The 17,099-nt window shown below is 42.3% G+C and overlaps 1 protein-coding gene across 3 annotated transcripts in view; it reads left to right on the top strand.

The window, feature by feature from the left end:
• Positions 1–1,080: 1,080 nt before the first annotated feature.
• The window catches only part of Lhfpl6 (LHFPL tetraspan subfamily member 6), a 208,097-nt gene continuing 192,078 nt past the window's right edge, over positions 1,081–17,099 (top strand). The window contains exons 1-3 of one of the 3 annotated variants that reach the window (XM_090342303.1): positions 1,081–1,207; positions 1,729–1,792; positions 3,446–4,032. In XM_090342303.1, the coding sequence (XP_090198429.1) occupies positions 3,648–4,032 (385 nt within the window). In that variant the 5' untranslated portion in view covers positions 1,081–1,207; positions 1,729–1,792; positions 3,446–3,647. The remainder of the gene's footprint in view (positions 1,208–1,728; positions 1,793–3,445; positions 4,033–17,099) is intronic. The other 2 variants (XM_090342301.1, XM_090342302.1) reach the window with 2 other exon arrangements.

The raw sequence follows: 17,099 nt of genomic DNA, 5'->3' as shown, positions 1-17,099 counted from the left end.
GGAAGGAAAAAAGAAAGGAGAGAAGGAGGAAGGTAGAGGGAAAGAGAGAGGGAGGAGGGAGAGAGAAGGGAAGGAAGGAACAAAAGGAGGGAAGGGGAAGAGAGGAGAGAGGGAGAGGGAGACAGACAGAAAGGAAGGAGAGACAAGAAACAAGAAGGAAGACAGGGAAGCAACAGGAAAGGGAAAGGAAAGGCAGTGGGAAGAAGGGTGGGAGACTGAGGGGGGGGGGAAGGGGGAGGGCAGGTAGGGGGTGGAGAAGGAGGAAAGACACCCTGAGAAAAAGTGGAGCTTCTTGAGGGATCCTAAAGCCAGCATGGGTCTCTTGAGAGAGGGCATCTGAGGATGAATCCAGGCCAGTCTGGAGAGGCTGGAATCCACCAGCCTGGAGCTTCCAGCTCCTTCCTCCTCCCTCCGCCCCCACCCTCGGGCCTTCCAAGTGACCCCTTCTCACGACCTGCCCCAAGCTCCGGAAGGGCCTCCCCATCGATGTCCCCCAAACGCGCTGGGGAACCATGGTGGCGAACCATCACCCCAAGACTTGTCCCGGAACAGAAGCGGGTCTGGATCTCGTGGTGCTGGGGGGGGGGGGAGCATCCCAGTAACTTTGGTCCCCTACTTTTTTTTTTTTAAAGAAAACTCAGCCTGCCTTTCCATTCTTCCCCTTTCTTCCGGGGAGGGCGACCCGAAGGAATGGCCGTGGGAGGGGGCGCCCCTCCTACCCCCCAAAAGCTGGCGCCCCCCCCCCAGAGATGGGTGGGCTTGGCAGTGGCCGGGACAGCGGGGCGCGCCAGGTCCTCCCCGCCCCTCGGTGCGCGCCGGCCCCGCGGGGCGAGGGGCGGGAGCGGCGCGCGGAGGGCCGGGCTGCGGGCGGGCGGGCGGGAGGGGAGGCGGTGCGTGCCTCGCCTGCCAAAGGCGAAGAGCCGCGGGGCTGCGCGCAATCCCGGACGCCCCGCCGAGCCGCCGCCCCAGACCCGGGGCCGGGGCCCGGAGTGCGCGGAGCTCGTCCCTGCCATCCGGGCAGCCAGTTCTTCTTGCCAAGCCCCTCCAACCCTCCTATCCCCCGGGTGTCGGTGTCGGGGCGTGCGGGGAGGGGAGTCGGGGGAGACGAGAGGGACAGTGGTGGATGTGCCTGTCCGGGAAAAGATCGCAACTTGTGCGTGCGCCCCGGGACCCAGCAGACACAGCGGCTGTCGCCGTGCTCAGCCATGTAAGTAGAGTGATGGTTACCCAAGCGGGCGGGAGCCCCGCTTCTTCCTTTTCCATCTCTCGTCTCATCCACCCTTTCCCCGCCCCGGACACCCAGGAGTGGAATTGAATCGCTCCCGCTGGCGGAGCTTCCCCGACCGGCCACGGCTGGCGGTGGCTGTGCCAGCCGGCGGGGTCCGCGGTCGGCGTCTGCCTCCTGGGGGTGCTGCGTTCCCATCCAAGCCTCTTAGCCTGGGAGTCCGGCTGGGACGTACCCCGCCCCCCTCCCCAACCTTCTTCAAAGGAGGGATCATTGTGCGTCTCCACGGGGGAGGTGAGGCGGGGGAGGCAAATCCAGGGGGTTGAATGTGAGCTTGAGCCGGGCGCCTCACCCCAGCTGGAGAAGAGAGGACCCCCCCCTGCCCCCTCCGGCCAGTCGCGTCCCCCACCCTCCAGCCCGGGAGCCGGATCTTCCCGGCCTCCTGGCCCAGCCAGACCAACTTCAGCCACGGATCTCCACATTTTCGTTTTCTTTTTACCTAGCCCAAGTTGTTTTGGCCGTGACATCCAGAACTGGGAGATAGGGAGGCCTGTGGGAAGAAACTAGGTAAGGACCAGGGTTGTTGTTGTTGTTGTTGTTGTTGTTGTTGTTGTTGTGTGTGTGTGGATTCCAGGCTGGAGTTAGGAAGGAGTTGAGGGCATGGAACGCCCGGGCGCCCTGGGCTTCGGTATCCATTTCTGGCTTCTGTATCCATTTCAGGCAGTGGACCCAGGGTGAGGTTTGAACCCTCAAGAGTGGAACATAAATGCACCTGGAGCCATTTGAGTTCGAAGCTGAGTAACTGAAACGTGTGTGTGTGTGTGGGGGGGGGCGGTATTTATCAGATTAAACAGTGGTTCAGCAGGAGAAACCTTTGGCAGAGTGGAATTCCCGGAGCCAGTGAGTCAGAATAGCAGATGTGGAAATAGAGCACACACGGGCTTTCTTGACTGAAAGAATTCTCCAAAGCTGTAGATTGAGCGCTGGGTCCATCCCATAACGGTTCTGCTCACTGGATGTGCCTAGACAGTTCAGAATGTTTGTTAAATTTATGGTACTTTGCAACTGTGAAAGGTTATCTTAATTATTTTGTTTGAGGCTCACCTAAGAGAGTTAAGGCACCCTTAAAGAGGCGCGCGCACACACACACACACACACACACACGCACAAAGTTGCCACCAACTGTGAGGGTGAAATTGCCAGCCAAATAAACCATGATATGGTTCGTTTTATTTTAATATCCCGAATTACGTTGACTGCCAGTAAATATGCTATGTTGCTTTTAATGTAAGTATGCAAAATGAATTCACTGGCTTGGCAAATAGAAGTCATGCATTCTTTTAAGTAAATAGCTGTGAGAGTTAATTTTGGAGCATTTACAGGTGATAAAGACATGATGAGACATTGAGCAAGTTTGATAAAACTTTTTAGTTATCAAGTGTATACAGAGATTCTGTTCTTTCCACTTCTTAAAAATGTATTATGATAGTTTGAACACAATATATCTTGATCAGTATGTCTTCCCCTTCCATTCTTCTCCATCTATCTCTTTCCACTTTTCAAGTGCTGAAACAAGTTTAAAACATTAAATTTTTAATTTTTCTGGGGGGGCAGTTGTGGAACTTGAACTCTGGGCCTGGGCGTTTGTCCTTGAGCTCTTCAGCTTAAGGCTAATGTTCTACTGCTTGAACCAAAGCACCACTTCCGGTTTTCTGGTGCTTAATTGGAACTGAGTCTCCCAGTATTTTTGGCCCCTGGCTGGCTTTGAACCATGATCCTTAGATCTCAGCCTCCTGAATAGCTAGGATTACAGGTATGAGCCACCGGCCCAGCTTAAATTTGATTTTTTTAAAATTGTTTTTGAGTAGTTGAACAAAGGAGGTGCCATTTAACAAAGCAGTTTATGAATGCAATGCATCTTGATCAGTGCCTCTCCCTTCAACATTCTCAATGCCCCTCAGTCCACCCCTTTCATTACTTTTCTAATTTTGTGGTGTATACAATGAATTCTTGACTACATTTTTTTCTCTTCTATTCATCAACTTCTCTCCCCTTGGCCCTGCTTCCCGTCTTGTAGGTACCCCTTTCCGGTGATTATTTTGTAGGACCTTGATCTAGTCAAATATTTTCTTAACTGAAAAATTGTAGAGTGACTGACTGTCTATGTGTTATTACTTCTGTAAGAGTCTAAACTTCTCATATTTCCTGTTGTTTTCCCAGGGGTCATCATCCTTGCTAAAGAGAATGGGAATTTGATACCCAGTAGGACCAAAAGGATTCCTTTTGCTAACAGACTGACCCTGGCTGTTGTTAAAGGACTGTGGATTACCTGGTGACTTTGCTGTGGTAACTTCACACCTCCATTCCCGCCTGCGTTCCCAGAACACTTCCTTTAGGCTCTCATTGCCTTATCTGGTGAAAGATGGCATCCAGTCTGACGTGTACAGGTGTGATCTGGGCTTTGCTCTCCTTTCTCTGCGCTGCCACCTCTTGCGTGGGTTTTTTTATGCCTTACTGGCTCTGGGGATCACAGCTGGGCAAGTCTGTGTCCTTTGGTACTTTCCGGAGATGCTCCTATCCTGTCCATGATGAGAGTCGACAGATGATGGTGATGGTGGAGGAATGTGGGCGCTATGCCTCCTTCCAGGGTATTCCCAGCACAGAATGGAGGATCTGTACCATAGTGACAGGCCTGGGCTGTGGTCTGCTCCTCCTGGTGGCACTCACCGCCCTCATGGGTTGCTGTGTGTCAGAGCTCATCTCCAGGACGGTGGGAAGAGTGGCTGGTGGAATTCAGTTTCTGGGAGGTAAGTGACTTGTTACATTCGAGTCCTCTGTGGCAATCCCAAAGTGATATGGAAAATGACACATTCCATTTGTCTCCTGAGATGGCAGGTACTTGCTGTGTCAATCAGGAGAAGCAGATGTGAAATGGTTTTGATGATAGGCCACCAATGTCAGTGGTTTTTATTGGCATGCTTTATAGCTTTGAGGGTTCATCCTTTCTGTACATTGTTAGATTTAAGTCTCTGGCCTGCTAAATACTACTTGTATGACATAGTTAACAGTTGTTTAACAGTTAGGTTATAATGTGTTGAGAAGATGGCTTCTTGTTTGTTCTGTCCAGCAATTGAATTATCATTATTGGAATTTGGGGTATTTGGAAGTTAAGGCTTCATGGGAAGGTACAGAAAGATTTGGATTTAAAATTGTGACCATAAGCCTTTTTCATAAGGCCTTAGTATTCCTTGGTGGATATAAAATTGGCTCAATAGTAAGTTGCATTTCTTCTTCTTCTTCTTCTTCTTCTTATTATTATTATTATTATTATTATTATTATTTTTCCAGTCCTGGGCTTGAGTTCAAGGCCTGAGCACTGTCCTTGGGTGAGCCACAGCACCACCTCTGGCTGTTTTTTTTTTCTTCTATTTATGTAGTACCGAGGAATTGAACCCAGGTCCTCGTGCATGCTCGATAAGCACTCTACCACTAGACCAAACTCCTAACTCTGTAAATTGCATTTCTAAGTAAATATTACTCTTTTAAATGAGACCTCTGTTTTATATAAACTACTGAGAACTGGTGGCTCATGGCTGTAATTCTATCTCAGCAGAAAGCTGAGATCTGAAGATTACAGGTTCAAAGCTAGCTTCTGCAGACAAATCTGAGAAAATATCTTCAATTAACCAGCAGGCCCTGAGGTTAAGCCCCGACAGGAACAAAACAAAGCAAAACAACAAGAAAAAACAACAACCCAAATTCTATGCTATAATGGCAACAATAGGCTAATTATCGAGTTGGAAGCTAACTTCCCTGGGTGCTTTTGCTTTAAGGCTAAGAAAAGAACATTATATTTAAGGAAAGAAGTATGCTTGTCCCAAATGGACTGGATAGTTTCACTCACACCAGAAAAGGTTTGATTTTTACTTGGCCTTCCTCCAGCAAGTATTGCCTCAATATCTCTGGTCATATGGTTTTAATTGCACTTCGTGTGTTTCCCACTGTTCCTTTCACCTCCATTCTTCAACCTGGCTGGCTGAATTTGTCTGGTTTACAATCTGCCCCAGTGAAATATGACAACCTCTGAAGATAGTGCAGAGTGGCGGGAAATAGGAAGCCTGGAAAACTTTTTAAAAAATGGATTTGTAACTCATGACAAAGTACATGTTTCCCATTTGGTGTTTCCTTACAGACTTTTGCAAAGACTTTCAGAAGACAAACCATAAAAAAAAAAAAGAAAAACAAAAGAATAGTTCTGGGATTAGCTGCAACTGTTAGGGAGCCTCAATGAATTATTACAGATTATTTAATATAAAAGTTTCAAGTGCCGTTTTAAGTGCTAACAAAGCAAATGAAAAACTGTCCAGTTTTTGGAAACAAGAGGTAAATTTGTTTGGAGCTATGTGTTTCCTTCTCTTAAACGAACTATTCTCTGCTGGCTTCGCTTCATTGTGGGTTTTGCACATTAGTCTGCTCTGGGAGATGCTTTTGGAAGAGAGTTGGCTGGCAATCCTGTCCTTCCTGCTTCACTATTTGCCACTGACAGAAATCTTTCCTGTAATATGTGTATTTACACAGACATACAGCAAATTATTATTTATTATTGATGACAACATGAAGATGTTGTCATTGAAAGTGGAAATGGAAATCCAGGGTTTTGAAAGCTTATTGGCACCACAGATCTGTTTTTTGGGGGGTGGGGTGGGGGGGATGGCAGATAAGAACCATTGGAACTGGTGCCATGAGTATTTAACTTTGGTTTTTTTATTTTATTTTATTTTTTTTTTTAAAGAATACACTGGGGTTGCTTTTGTTTCACTTGGCTCAGGAAAAATGCTTAGGCAGTTTCATTTTCTCCTCTTATGGAAAATATTACTTTCCATTTTTTCTTCATTTTGGGGTAGAGACTGCTATTATTTCTGGCAGAATAGAAAAATGCTTACAAGGAGGAATCAGGTTTTATTGATTATCTTGAGACATATAATGAGGGAAGGCAACAGGAAGTGGATCTGAGACCCAGGAGATTTATAGTTTCTTCTTGAAGCTCTGTATAGATTTTCTGAATTATATAGAGCTATATGTTCTACTCTACAGAATCCCCAAGGGGACAGACAATTGGCAAAGCTATATATATATATATATATATATCCGTACTTATATATATATATTTTATATATTTTTTATATATTTATATATTTTATATATATTTTTATATATATCCGTGCTTTTTCTCTATAAATGCTTTTTTATGAAGTCTGGCTTCATAAGAGTTGCTGACCTTAAGTCAAGGATAATTTGTTCCTAAGAGTTGATAATCTCTTTTAGGCAAACATAATTCTGGATTATTAAACTTAAGAGGATTTTCTTTTATTCTAACCTCATAAGAGCATAAGGAAATAAATATGCCTATTAACCTGAGATACTGTAGATTTAAATTTAAAAATTAACTTGCCATATGGAAAATGTTCTTGAAAAGCTGCCATTTATCACTCTTAGGTAATAATTGGCCAGATGACCAAACAAAACCCTTCTAGTAGGCCTTCTCCTGTTCTTTATGGCATAATTGTGACAAATAGTTTGATTTTATTAAAAGTTTGTTATTACATAGGTGGATTTTATAAAGACTGCGAAATGTCAAACCAGTGAGTTCTGTACTAAAAGTGCTTCAGAAAAGTGATCTGCATACAAAGTAGTGTGCTAGGAGGCAGAGTCTCTTCCTAAAAGTGATTCTCTCAGAAGAATTATGTTTAGCTCCAGTGCGAGTTGCTCCAGAAACAACAGGAAGCAGAAGAATGTCAAGACACAGCGGCACCCTGCTCAGCCCTGCGTTTTCTCTCTGGAGTTGGCACATATGGTGTAGCATCCGGCAGGGGAACCCCTGCAGCACTTTGGAACAAGTTAAGGGGACAAAGAGTCACCGTGGATTTTCAATCTTGCTAGGATTGGGTAGAGGTCAAAATGTCACCTGTCTACTGACAGAACACATAAAAGGAGATTGTTAGGGGCATTGCTTCTTCTTGTAGGACTATCTTAAGGCATCAACAACTGCTTTCCTGGGGTGTCTGGTACATGAACTTTAATGCTGCCACCTCTGTCTCATACCCTAAAGCTTGTCCATGTCATTAAAACAAAACAAAAACAAAGCCCAGTATGAATGATTTTATCCTTAATTGATTCAGTGTGTGTGTGTGTGTGTGTGTGTGTGTGTGTGTGTGTGTGTGTGTGTGTGTGTGGCTTGTGCATTTTTCCTGAGCTTTTTTTTTTTTCTTTTGTGCTCAGTGTTAGCCCTCTACCATTTGAGCCCCTGGATCCACTTTCAGCCAGCTCCATGCTGGCTTTGAACCCTGACTTTCAGATCTCAGCCTCCCGAGAAGTTAGGATTACAAGTATAAGTCACCAATGTCCAGCCGTATCAATTTTTTGAGGGGAGGGGGTGCTCATGGGACTTGAACTCAGCCTGGGCGCTGTCCCTGAGCTCTTCAGCTCAAGGCAACTGCCCTACCCTTGAGCCAAACTCCACTTCCTGTTTTCTAGAGGTTAATTGGAGATAAGAATCTCAGATCCTTTTGTGCTTGGGCTGGCTTTGAACCTTGATCCTCAGATTTCAGCTGTCTGAGTAGTTAGGATTACAGGCATGAGCCACCACACTCGGCTACAACTTTTTTTTTTTTTTTAGAACATGAAAAGTCTTTGGGAAATAAAATATGTAATAAAAATGTTAATCTGTGTACATGGAAAGTATGTTCTATAAAAACATAGTTTTTGTTCAAATAAAATTAGGTGTTTTCAAATGCTATTGTAGTTATTATGGAGTTTAACAGAATATTATTTTTATTGTCGGGAAAATGTGTAGCGGGGTTACACTAACATTCATCAGGTAGTAGGTGCATTATTTCTCGCACATTGATACCCCTGCTCATGTTTTTGTCCCTGTTTCCCTCCCCCTGCCCCTCTCCCAATCATCTTGTTTTCCCTCCTTCCCTGTTTCAAATAAACAAATAAACTCATATACGATATATCAGGCAACAAAGTCAGATACAGTGACAACATAAGATTAACTATAAGGGCAAAAAAAAGATAAGAGAAATAACATAATACATTAAGAACAACAGTCACACAAGATAACAGAATATCTTTGAATATACCTGCTTCTTGTTTTAGTGCCATTACTGTAACTTGAACTCAAGACCTTAAGACCTTAAGCTCTCAATATTTTCACTTAAGGCCGGTGCTCTACTACTTGACTCACACGTCCACCTCTGGCTTTTATTTATCTATTTTTTGGAATTTCTTCAGTTTGGGGAATTGTAGTGGATACACACACACACACACACACACACACACACACACACACACACACACACACGGCTACCTAGCTTTTGCTGTCAGTCTCAGAACTTGAATTGAAGTTTGCAAAGTAGCAACCCTTTCGGTCTATGTATTATTAAAGTGCTATACTTACACACTGTGAATGGAAAATTAAGAATATTGTAGGTATAGTCAATCTGTTTGCAAGTTCTGTCTGTTCTGTGCCTGTAAATGTCAATATCTGAATTTGTAGATTTCCCCTTAAGAAACTGCTGGTGTTATAATGAAGGTGTACCAAAGACACCCCAAGGTTTATATTATCCTGTGTTCAGTTTGAATGTGAGACCTATGTGTGCATCATATGTGTGTGGATTGCTAACCAGTAGCAAACTATCTGACCAGGTCATACTGTTCTAAGAAGTCAGAGGACATGACTGCTTCGGCTAAAGGATAGAGAAGTGCTGCTCAATACAGTAACGATGGGAGGTGTCTGCTCATCTCTGTCTGTGCCTCTCTCATCATTGCCGCTCTAGGGTTACCTCACTGCGGGCTCTCACCTGGGAGTGTGTCTCATCCTGTTAGGATGTGGGTAGTTGCTTGGACTCCCCTTCCTTTGTTCTACTTTAAGCCTGACCTGTCATATCACGCCACGGTGTGCTTTCCATTACATATTACATGAGGCTGTTGGTGAAGTGACAGTCAATAATGAGATGAATAATAAGTGTTGACATACTAATGGCATCATGGTTTCTTAGTGATAGTGTCTTAAGAAGGTCGGGCACTCTTTGGGTCAGTTTTGGAAGCACTTGCTAAGCAGGTGCTCCACTGCTGAGGCACATCTCCAATCCTTTTTGAACTTTTGTGATGTGGAGTTAAGGACTCATGCCTGGATGGAAATCTGCCTCTTTTATACCTCTTATTGTAGCAGAGATGATGGTTATGTACCACCAGGCCCAGCATTCTTTCTCTGAGTTGGGATCTCATGGAATTTTTTTGTCTGGGCTGGCATGGAATCACAGTCCTCTGCTCTCTGAGTCCCATGTAGCTAGGATGACAAGCATGTGCCATTGTGCTTAGCTGTTGGTTAAGAAAAGAAGAGTCAGGGCCGGGAGTTTGGCCTACTGGTTAAAGTGCTTGCCTAGCATGCACGAAGACCCGGGTTCGATTCCTTGGTACCACATATATAGAAAAAAGCTGGAAGTGGTGCTGAGGCTCAAGTGGTAGAGCTCTAGCCTTGAGAAAGTCCAAGGACAGTGCTCAGGCCCTGAGCTCAAGCCTAGGACTGGCAAAAAAAAAAAAAAAAAAAAAAAGAAAAGAAGAGTCTTTGTGTAAGCCTGGGCTGTACTCAAACTACAAACATCAGGATTTCAGATTCCTGGATAGCTAAGATTACAGATGTGAGCCTCAAATTCTTGGATCTTTTAAAAATTTTCTTCTTCTCCTCCTCCTCCTCCTCCTTTTTCTTCTTCTTCTTCTTCCCCCTCTTCTTCCCCTTCCTCTTTCTCTTTCCCTTCCCCTTCTCCTTCTCCTTCTTCTTTTTTAGTAGGTGATGGGGCTTGAATTCTGGTCTGAGTCTGGGCACTGTCCCTAAGCTCTTTAGCTCAAGGCTAATAATGCTGTTCCGCTTAGAGCCACAGCAGTGGTTTTCTGCCAGTTAATTGGAGATAAGAGTCCCAAGGACTTTTGTACCCGGGTTGGCTTGGAACCTGGGTCTTCAGATTTAAGTATCCCGAGTAGCTAGTGTTACAGGCATGAGCTTTATATATTTATTTATCTCATAGATTATTAGCTACTCCTGTTTCATCTAGAGCCCTCTAGCTTATAAGGCAAGGTGCAAGTGAGCTGTCTGGAATTCAAAGCCAGGTGTTAACAAGTATCAACATTTCTTACAGTACTTTTGACCACTTTTTACCAGAGGGCTGGGGCCCATCCAAGAGATTCTGATTTAATAGATTTGGTGGGAGACCTGGGCGTTTGCATTTTTCACACGTCTTCATGTGATAATAATGGTGCTGAATCTGAGGCAAAACCTTGTCCTTAGCTGAGAAAAATATGACTTTTGGCATGTGATTGATCTTTAGGTCTTGTAGTCCAATATAATCCTATCTAATGGCCTATAAAAGTCCCCCTAGTATAGCCTGGCATCGTTTAGGCACAGGCAAGTTCAATTCCACCTCATTCTTCTTGCTCTGAAGTTATTTCTCAATGTAAAGGATACATGTATTTCAGACTATCTATTGCATATAAAGTTTCCTTTCCTTTACTATTCTCCTGTGCCAGAAACAAGAACTTACAGATGAGCAACCTGATCTAAAACTTTATTTCATCTTCTGTAATTTGCCATCTATGGATTTCCAAGGAAGGAATTAGTCATTGAAAAATATGATGGCTTCAGGGATGGGCTCAGATGATCCTGGGTCAACTCCACACAACCATAGACATTGTGGAAAACTGAACTGGTAGATAAAGTGGGCAGCTACAAAATGAACAGTCTGGTTGCTGTTAAGTCGACCATTGCTCACATCTACTCTGACTAGCAAAGAAAGGTCTTCTGGCTTTAAATAAGGAGGAGCTGAGGTGCCACACACTTGTCAATAGGAGGACTCTGGAAAGCCATGAGCCATGTCATGTATATTGACAGTATAGAGGAACAAGCTGGAGCTGGGGGGGCCTCAGCATTGCAGCCACAGGAGCTTGGCTTCACCAGGTAGGGATGAGCAATCACAGTAAAGGATCACAGACTCCATCTATTCCAAACTGGATTTACTAAGGGCAGGATTGGCCAGAAATGAGCAGAACTTTTACAAAATCTGGAACACTCAGCACTTCCAGCACTCAGGAAGAGAAGGCAGGAGGACCACTGGAGATTTCAGGGTCACATCGTGAGATGTTTTGTTGTGAAGAACAAAGCAAAGCATAAAAGGAAATCTAGGACACCAAACTGCAAGGGCTTACATCCAATAGTGTTTATAAATGGCATTTCCAGGTAGTCATTGGCAGCGCATTTATTTATTTATTTAGGTACTTTTTTTTTTCCCCTAGAAGAACTGTTCTTCCTTTTAAAGCTTTAATCTATGAAGTGTTTCCTCTGAAGTTTCCTGGTTCTTCATATTTGCATTCAATGTAGTGTTCGTTTAATTCTCTAGTGAGCATAAATGATCACTGGAGAGCTGGTACCATACAGAGAGCCCAGAATCCTGGACTAGCACTGGAGTTCAGTCGTTCTGGTGGAGTACTTTGAACAAACTTCTCTGATGCTCTGGACTGAGATGGTGCCCAGCCTACATTATGGAAAACAAACCAATGTGAAGCACTTCGGGCCTCACATCACATGTCATTCTAAGAAGGAATCATCAGACTTGGGGCAACTCAGTTGTTATTAAGAGCAATGACATTGGAGGTGTAAAATACCACAATTCATGGGCATGGACCTGTTAATACTGTGGTTGGTTTCCTCTTTCTTCGACCTGACTGACTTTTGGCAATAGCCATCCTGTCAGAAAGTTTCAAACGATTTGTATCCTTTCCCTGGAGGTAATATGATATAGGATGGCTCATGTAGTTTCTTTTCTGCTAGTCTGTACTCAGGTGTTTTCTTTCTTTGAGTTACTATTTTCTTTCTTTCTTTTTTTTAAATTTTCTAATACTATATCTCTGAATCAATAATGGTGAAATTTAGCTATCCATTGCATTTGGGCCCATCACATTAGCAGGTCTGTAGGACTTTTTCTATAGAATCATTTTAGTTGGTTTGTTGAGCCAGTCCAGTCCTCCATTACTTTTGCAGAGCAGAGTCTTTCCAATGAGGTCATCTGATTTTTCAACTCCTTTCCTTTGTGTCCTCACAGCCATAGCCTGACACACATAGACACATCATATATCACCAACATATAGACTATAACATGATTTGTTGTCTTGGAAAAGCATTACTAGCCATGGAGGGGTATGAATACATGACCACTGAAGTAGAAAGAACTCAGGAGACACATTCAAGAGATCTTTATGTTATTCTATGGAGTAGCACAAGATGCATAAAATTATCACTCCATACAAAGTCTTCATTGTATAGCATCAGGGCTTGAAATCTCCCACTTGGCCAGGGTGACTTACTGTGGGTGTTCTTTATAAGGAGAAGGAATAAAAGCTTTTCATTTGGAATTTATTAGAATTGATCATGTGACTATATTCTTCTGGCTTCCTTTATCCCGAGTGTGTTCTGAGGAGCACTAATGTTGGAGAATACCAATATGTGTTAACAGGATAAAGAAAAACTGTTATAAAAAAGTAGGCCTGGGGCCGGGAGTTTGGCCTAGTGGTTAAAGTGCTTGCCTAGCATGGACGAAGACCCGGGTTCGATTCCTTAGTACCACATACATAGACAAAAGCCGGAAATGGTGCTGAGGTTCAAGTGGTGGAGTGCTAGCCTTGAGAAAGTCCAAGGACAGGGCTCAGGCCCTGAGCTCAAGCCCAGGACTGGCAAAAACAAAACAAAACAAAACAAAACAAAAACAAGTAGGCCTAACCAAGACTTGTGAAAGGGAAAGGGTATCAATGTATGTGAATTAATGCACCTTCTATCTGGCAAATATCATGTAACCCTTTTATTAATTAAAATAAAAAATATAAAAAAAACTCAAAAAAAGTAGGCCTAAGAGACTTAAGCAGATTTGAATATAAATATCTATGACATTCTTATCCAGTTAAAACTCAGGGACAATTCCAGGTCTTGAGTTCAAGCCTCTAGGGCTGCACAAAAAAACCCAACCGACCAAACAAACAACAACAAAACAAGAGATTGAAATATAGGAATGCCTCCTAAACTTATTTGGGCTTAGCACCCAGAAGAAGCCTGTGGACCTGTCTTTCACCTCAGGGAATAAATTTAATTCTTAATAGATAATTCAGTTTGAGCAAACAATATCCAAGTTATGTCATTAGTTAGCAATTGAATGTTATTATCATAGTATCAAAGTGTTGATCAAAATTCTACTTTGCATCATATTTAAAATTCAGAACTTTTGTCTTCTACACACTGGCATTATAATTGTCTTCTAGTGTTAGAAACACTGATGATACTAGGAAAGGAAATCGCAACTTTGTGCCATTTTTCAAAAAAATGTATTACAGTTTAATGTTAATAGCGAAGTGTGTAATAGAATAGTAAATTCTCCCACTAGAGGAGAATGCCAAAACAAATATATTGTCTTTCAAAAATTGTTCAGAGAATATTGCATGCTGGTCAATTTTTCTCTTGTAATTATCCACTATAATGATCTTTCCTTTTTTTATTTTTTTGCCAGTCCTGGGCTTGAACTCAAGGCCTGAGCACTGTCCTTGGACTTTCTTAGGCTAGAGCTCTACCACTTGAGCTTGAGCAGCACTTCCAGCTTTTTTTCTATGTATGTGGTACCGAGGAATCAAACCTGAGTCTTCGTGCATATTAGGCAAGTGATCTTTCCTAAAGTCTGTAGATAATATAAATAACTAAAGAAGATTTACCTTTGTTTGTGATTACAGGAGTTCAAAGCCAGGGTTTCAAGTAGACTTGGCAAGGGCTCACTATGGGATTCCTTTTGGTAATATTTTTTTTTTTTTGCCAGTCCTGGGCTTGAACTCAGAGCTTGAGCATTGTCCTTGGACTTTCTCAAGGCTAGAGCTCTACCAGTTGAGCCTCAACACCAGTTCTGGCTTTTTTCTATGTATGTGGTATCGAGGAATCGAACCCGGGTCGCCGTGTATGCTAGGCAAGCACTTTACCACTAGGCCAAATTCCCAGTCCAATATACTTTGTTTTTGAGATAGGATTTTATTAACTTTGCCTGGACTGGTCTTGAACCCATGATGTTCTTGCCTCTGCCTTCAGAGTAACTGAGTTTATAGGTGTGCATTATTATTCCTGGATCAGAGGACACATTTCTTTTTTTAAAAAAAATTTATTAACATTGATTTTTACAACTTATTTCAAATGTCATGTTTAACAAACAAGTATTCAAGAAGGAATTCTCTATATACAATCACTGGCACATAGATTTTTAGAAGGTTGGAAACAAATCCAGATGCCCTAGTGCAGATGAATGGATACAAAAAATGTGGTATATGTATATATATATATATATACATACATACATATATAATATATATAGATACACAATAGAATTCTACATAGCCAACAGACAAGATAAAACAATGGCATTCACTAGGAAGTGGGTGAAATTAGAGTGAATCTTGTTGAGTGAGATGTCAAGACCAAAGGAACAAAAGGCTCATGGTATCCTTGATATGTGGATATTAGATCCAAATAGTACAAGAGCGATGACTCAATATTTGGGTACCCAAGGTTATGAACATGGGCTTAAAGATATAAACATAACTACACAGAGGACACTTTTCTTTTCTTTTCTTTTCTTTTTTTTTTTTTTTGCCAGTCCTGGGCTTGAGCTCAGGGCCTGAGCACTGTCCTTGGATCTTCTCAAGGCTAGAGCTCTACCACTTGAGCCTCAGCCCCACTTCCGGCTTTTTTTTTATGTATGTGGTACCGAGGAATCGAACCCAGGTCTTCATGCATGCTAGGCAAGCACTTTAACCACTAGGCCAAACTCCCGGCCCCAAGGACACTTTTCTTAAAGCACAAAACCAAGGACTTTTTGTCTGTTTTTAAAAATGAAAGGTCAGTGTGGATCAATGAAATATTATTATTTTTTTTTCAATGAAATATTATGAAAGAGACAAATGGTACCTGTCACATTCTAGTTTGATCCTATTCAAGAAGTATAGGGATTTCACAAGGACATGCATATTTTGCTGATATCAGAATTGGAACTTAGGCTTCAGAAATGCTCAGCTTGCTTTGCTTGGTTGTCACTATTATCACTTGATCCACATCTCTATCCTGGCTTTTTGGTATTAATTTAGAGATGGAGTCTCTCAGACATTTTCCGCCTGGGCTAGCTTTGAACTATGATCCTCCAAATGTTTACTTCCTGAGTAGGTAGGATTATAGGTCTGGATTACTGGGAACTGATTGGGTCTTTTGAATAGTTACTTGTAGAGAGCAGTGTTAGACACAGCACTGATAAATTCTTATCATTAGTATGCCGACTTACTGTTGGTGGATTTGATTTCTTTCCTGTGTGTAATGATGTCATCCAAGCCAGCCACTGCTTCTTCAAATTCATGAGACTTAAATTGTAATTCTGAGTTCCAGAGTTGGCTTGCCACCTTCTACCCATCAAAGCCTCAGATTTTAAAAGACAATCTATTTGTTTTGGCATTCTGCCCTAAGGGGAGAATTCACTATTCTATTACCTGATATATTAATGTAGCAAAATAGGTATAGCAATATTCTTGCATTAAAACCATTCCATGTTGTGATTCTCTGTTTTTCTTGTCTGTGTCCTCTGATAGAGCAGAACTATGAATGGTGAATGGCTCTTAATTTGCTAAACTAATATTTGATGCTTTATTTAGTTTTAATTACTGTCTCTGTAAAGGAAGCATGAACTAATTCTTCTATACCCCACAGGAAGATTCTGAAAACAAGGCAATGCTATCATGGGGGGATTTAAAACAATGTCACTTTAACTGATACCCATGTGCAGTGTTAATTCTTTGAATGAAAATGTATTCTGTAATCGTATATGTTGAAATGATGCTGCCTAATATACCTTCCCTTTCCAAGCTCATTTTACTAAATGAATAATTTTGCAATTAAAAAAATCAGCTGACCTTCAAGAACAACTTGGAAATTGCAAAATCGTACTTAGCTACAACATCTGCTAATATCTTTTTGAGTTAATGGCCATTGGTATGAACATTGGGAAATGTCCAATTAAAGCATGTTTTAAATCCAGGAGATCAGTGATGATAATTGGATTTTACTTGAATAATGTGGTAGTAATTAGAACAAAAGCCAGGACACAGTCGCTGTTGTTGTTAAGTTCATGGTCTTATGGGGAAAATGACGCATATGAGATATAGTGACCATTCACAGGACTCGGGATGTGTAACACATGCTTCCTTGCTTTGCCTTGTTTTGTTTAGATAATAATCAGCTCCCAAGGCTCACTTAAGCAGTCAAGTGAGGGGCTCACAGTGTATAGCTGTTGTTTTCCATTCTACCCTTCTCCTTCTTAGCTGTGTATTATGAGAAACTGTATTTCCCAGATGTTGCAACATACGTATCTTGGTAGATGTGGACACAGAGAGAGAGAGACTTTAGGGAGATGAGAGGCAGGAAGAGGCCAGGGTATTTCTTCATTTCCTATTCTTGTCTGGGAAGTATTTTGAGCATCTCTCGTCTCTCCTCCTGGAAAGCCCTGGTTTTGTTTTTTCCTAGTCCCAACTCTGATTAGAAAATCTCTGGTGTGATGCCTCCTTAATCAGACAGCCCCATTCTTCTACTCACTTGCTCACAGTGCCAGCTTCTAATGTCGCTGCAGTCTAATGGGCAGCAGTTTTCCTATTACTGCTAATTTCAGAGTCTATTTTTTTTTCAAATTAGATGTGACTTCTGAGTTCTCCTAAACTTTGTTGAGCCATTTTTTTTATATTAAATTCTCTGTGTTTG

Source organism: Megascapheus bottae, chromosome 11, assembly GCF_031878675.1.
Source record: "Megascapheus bottae isolate mThoBot1 chromosome 11, mThoBot2.hap1, whole genome shotgun sequence".
Lineage (NCBI taxonomy): Eukaryota > Metazoa > Chordata > Mammalia > Rodentia > Geomyidae > Megascapheus > Megascapheus bottae.
This window is presented reverse-complemented; position numbering and strand designations above follow the sequence as displayed.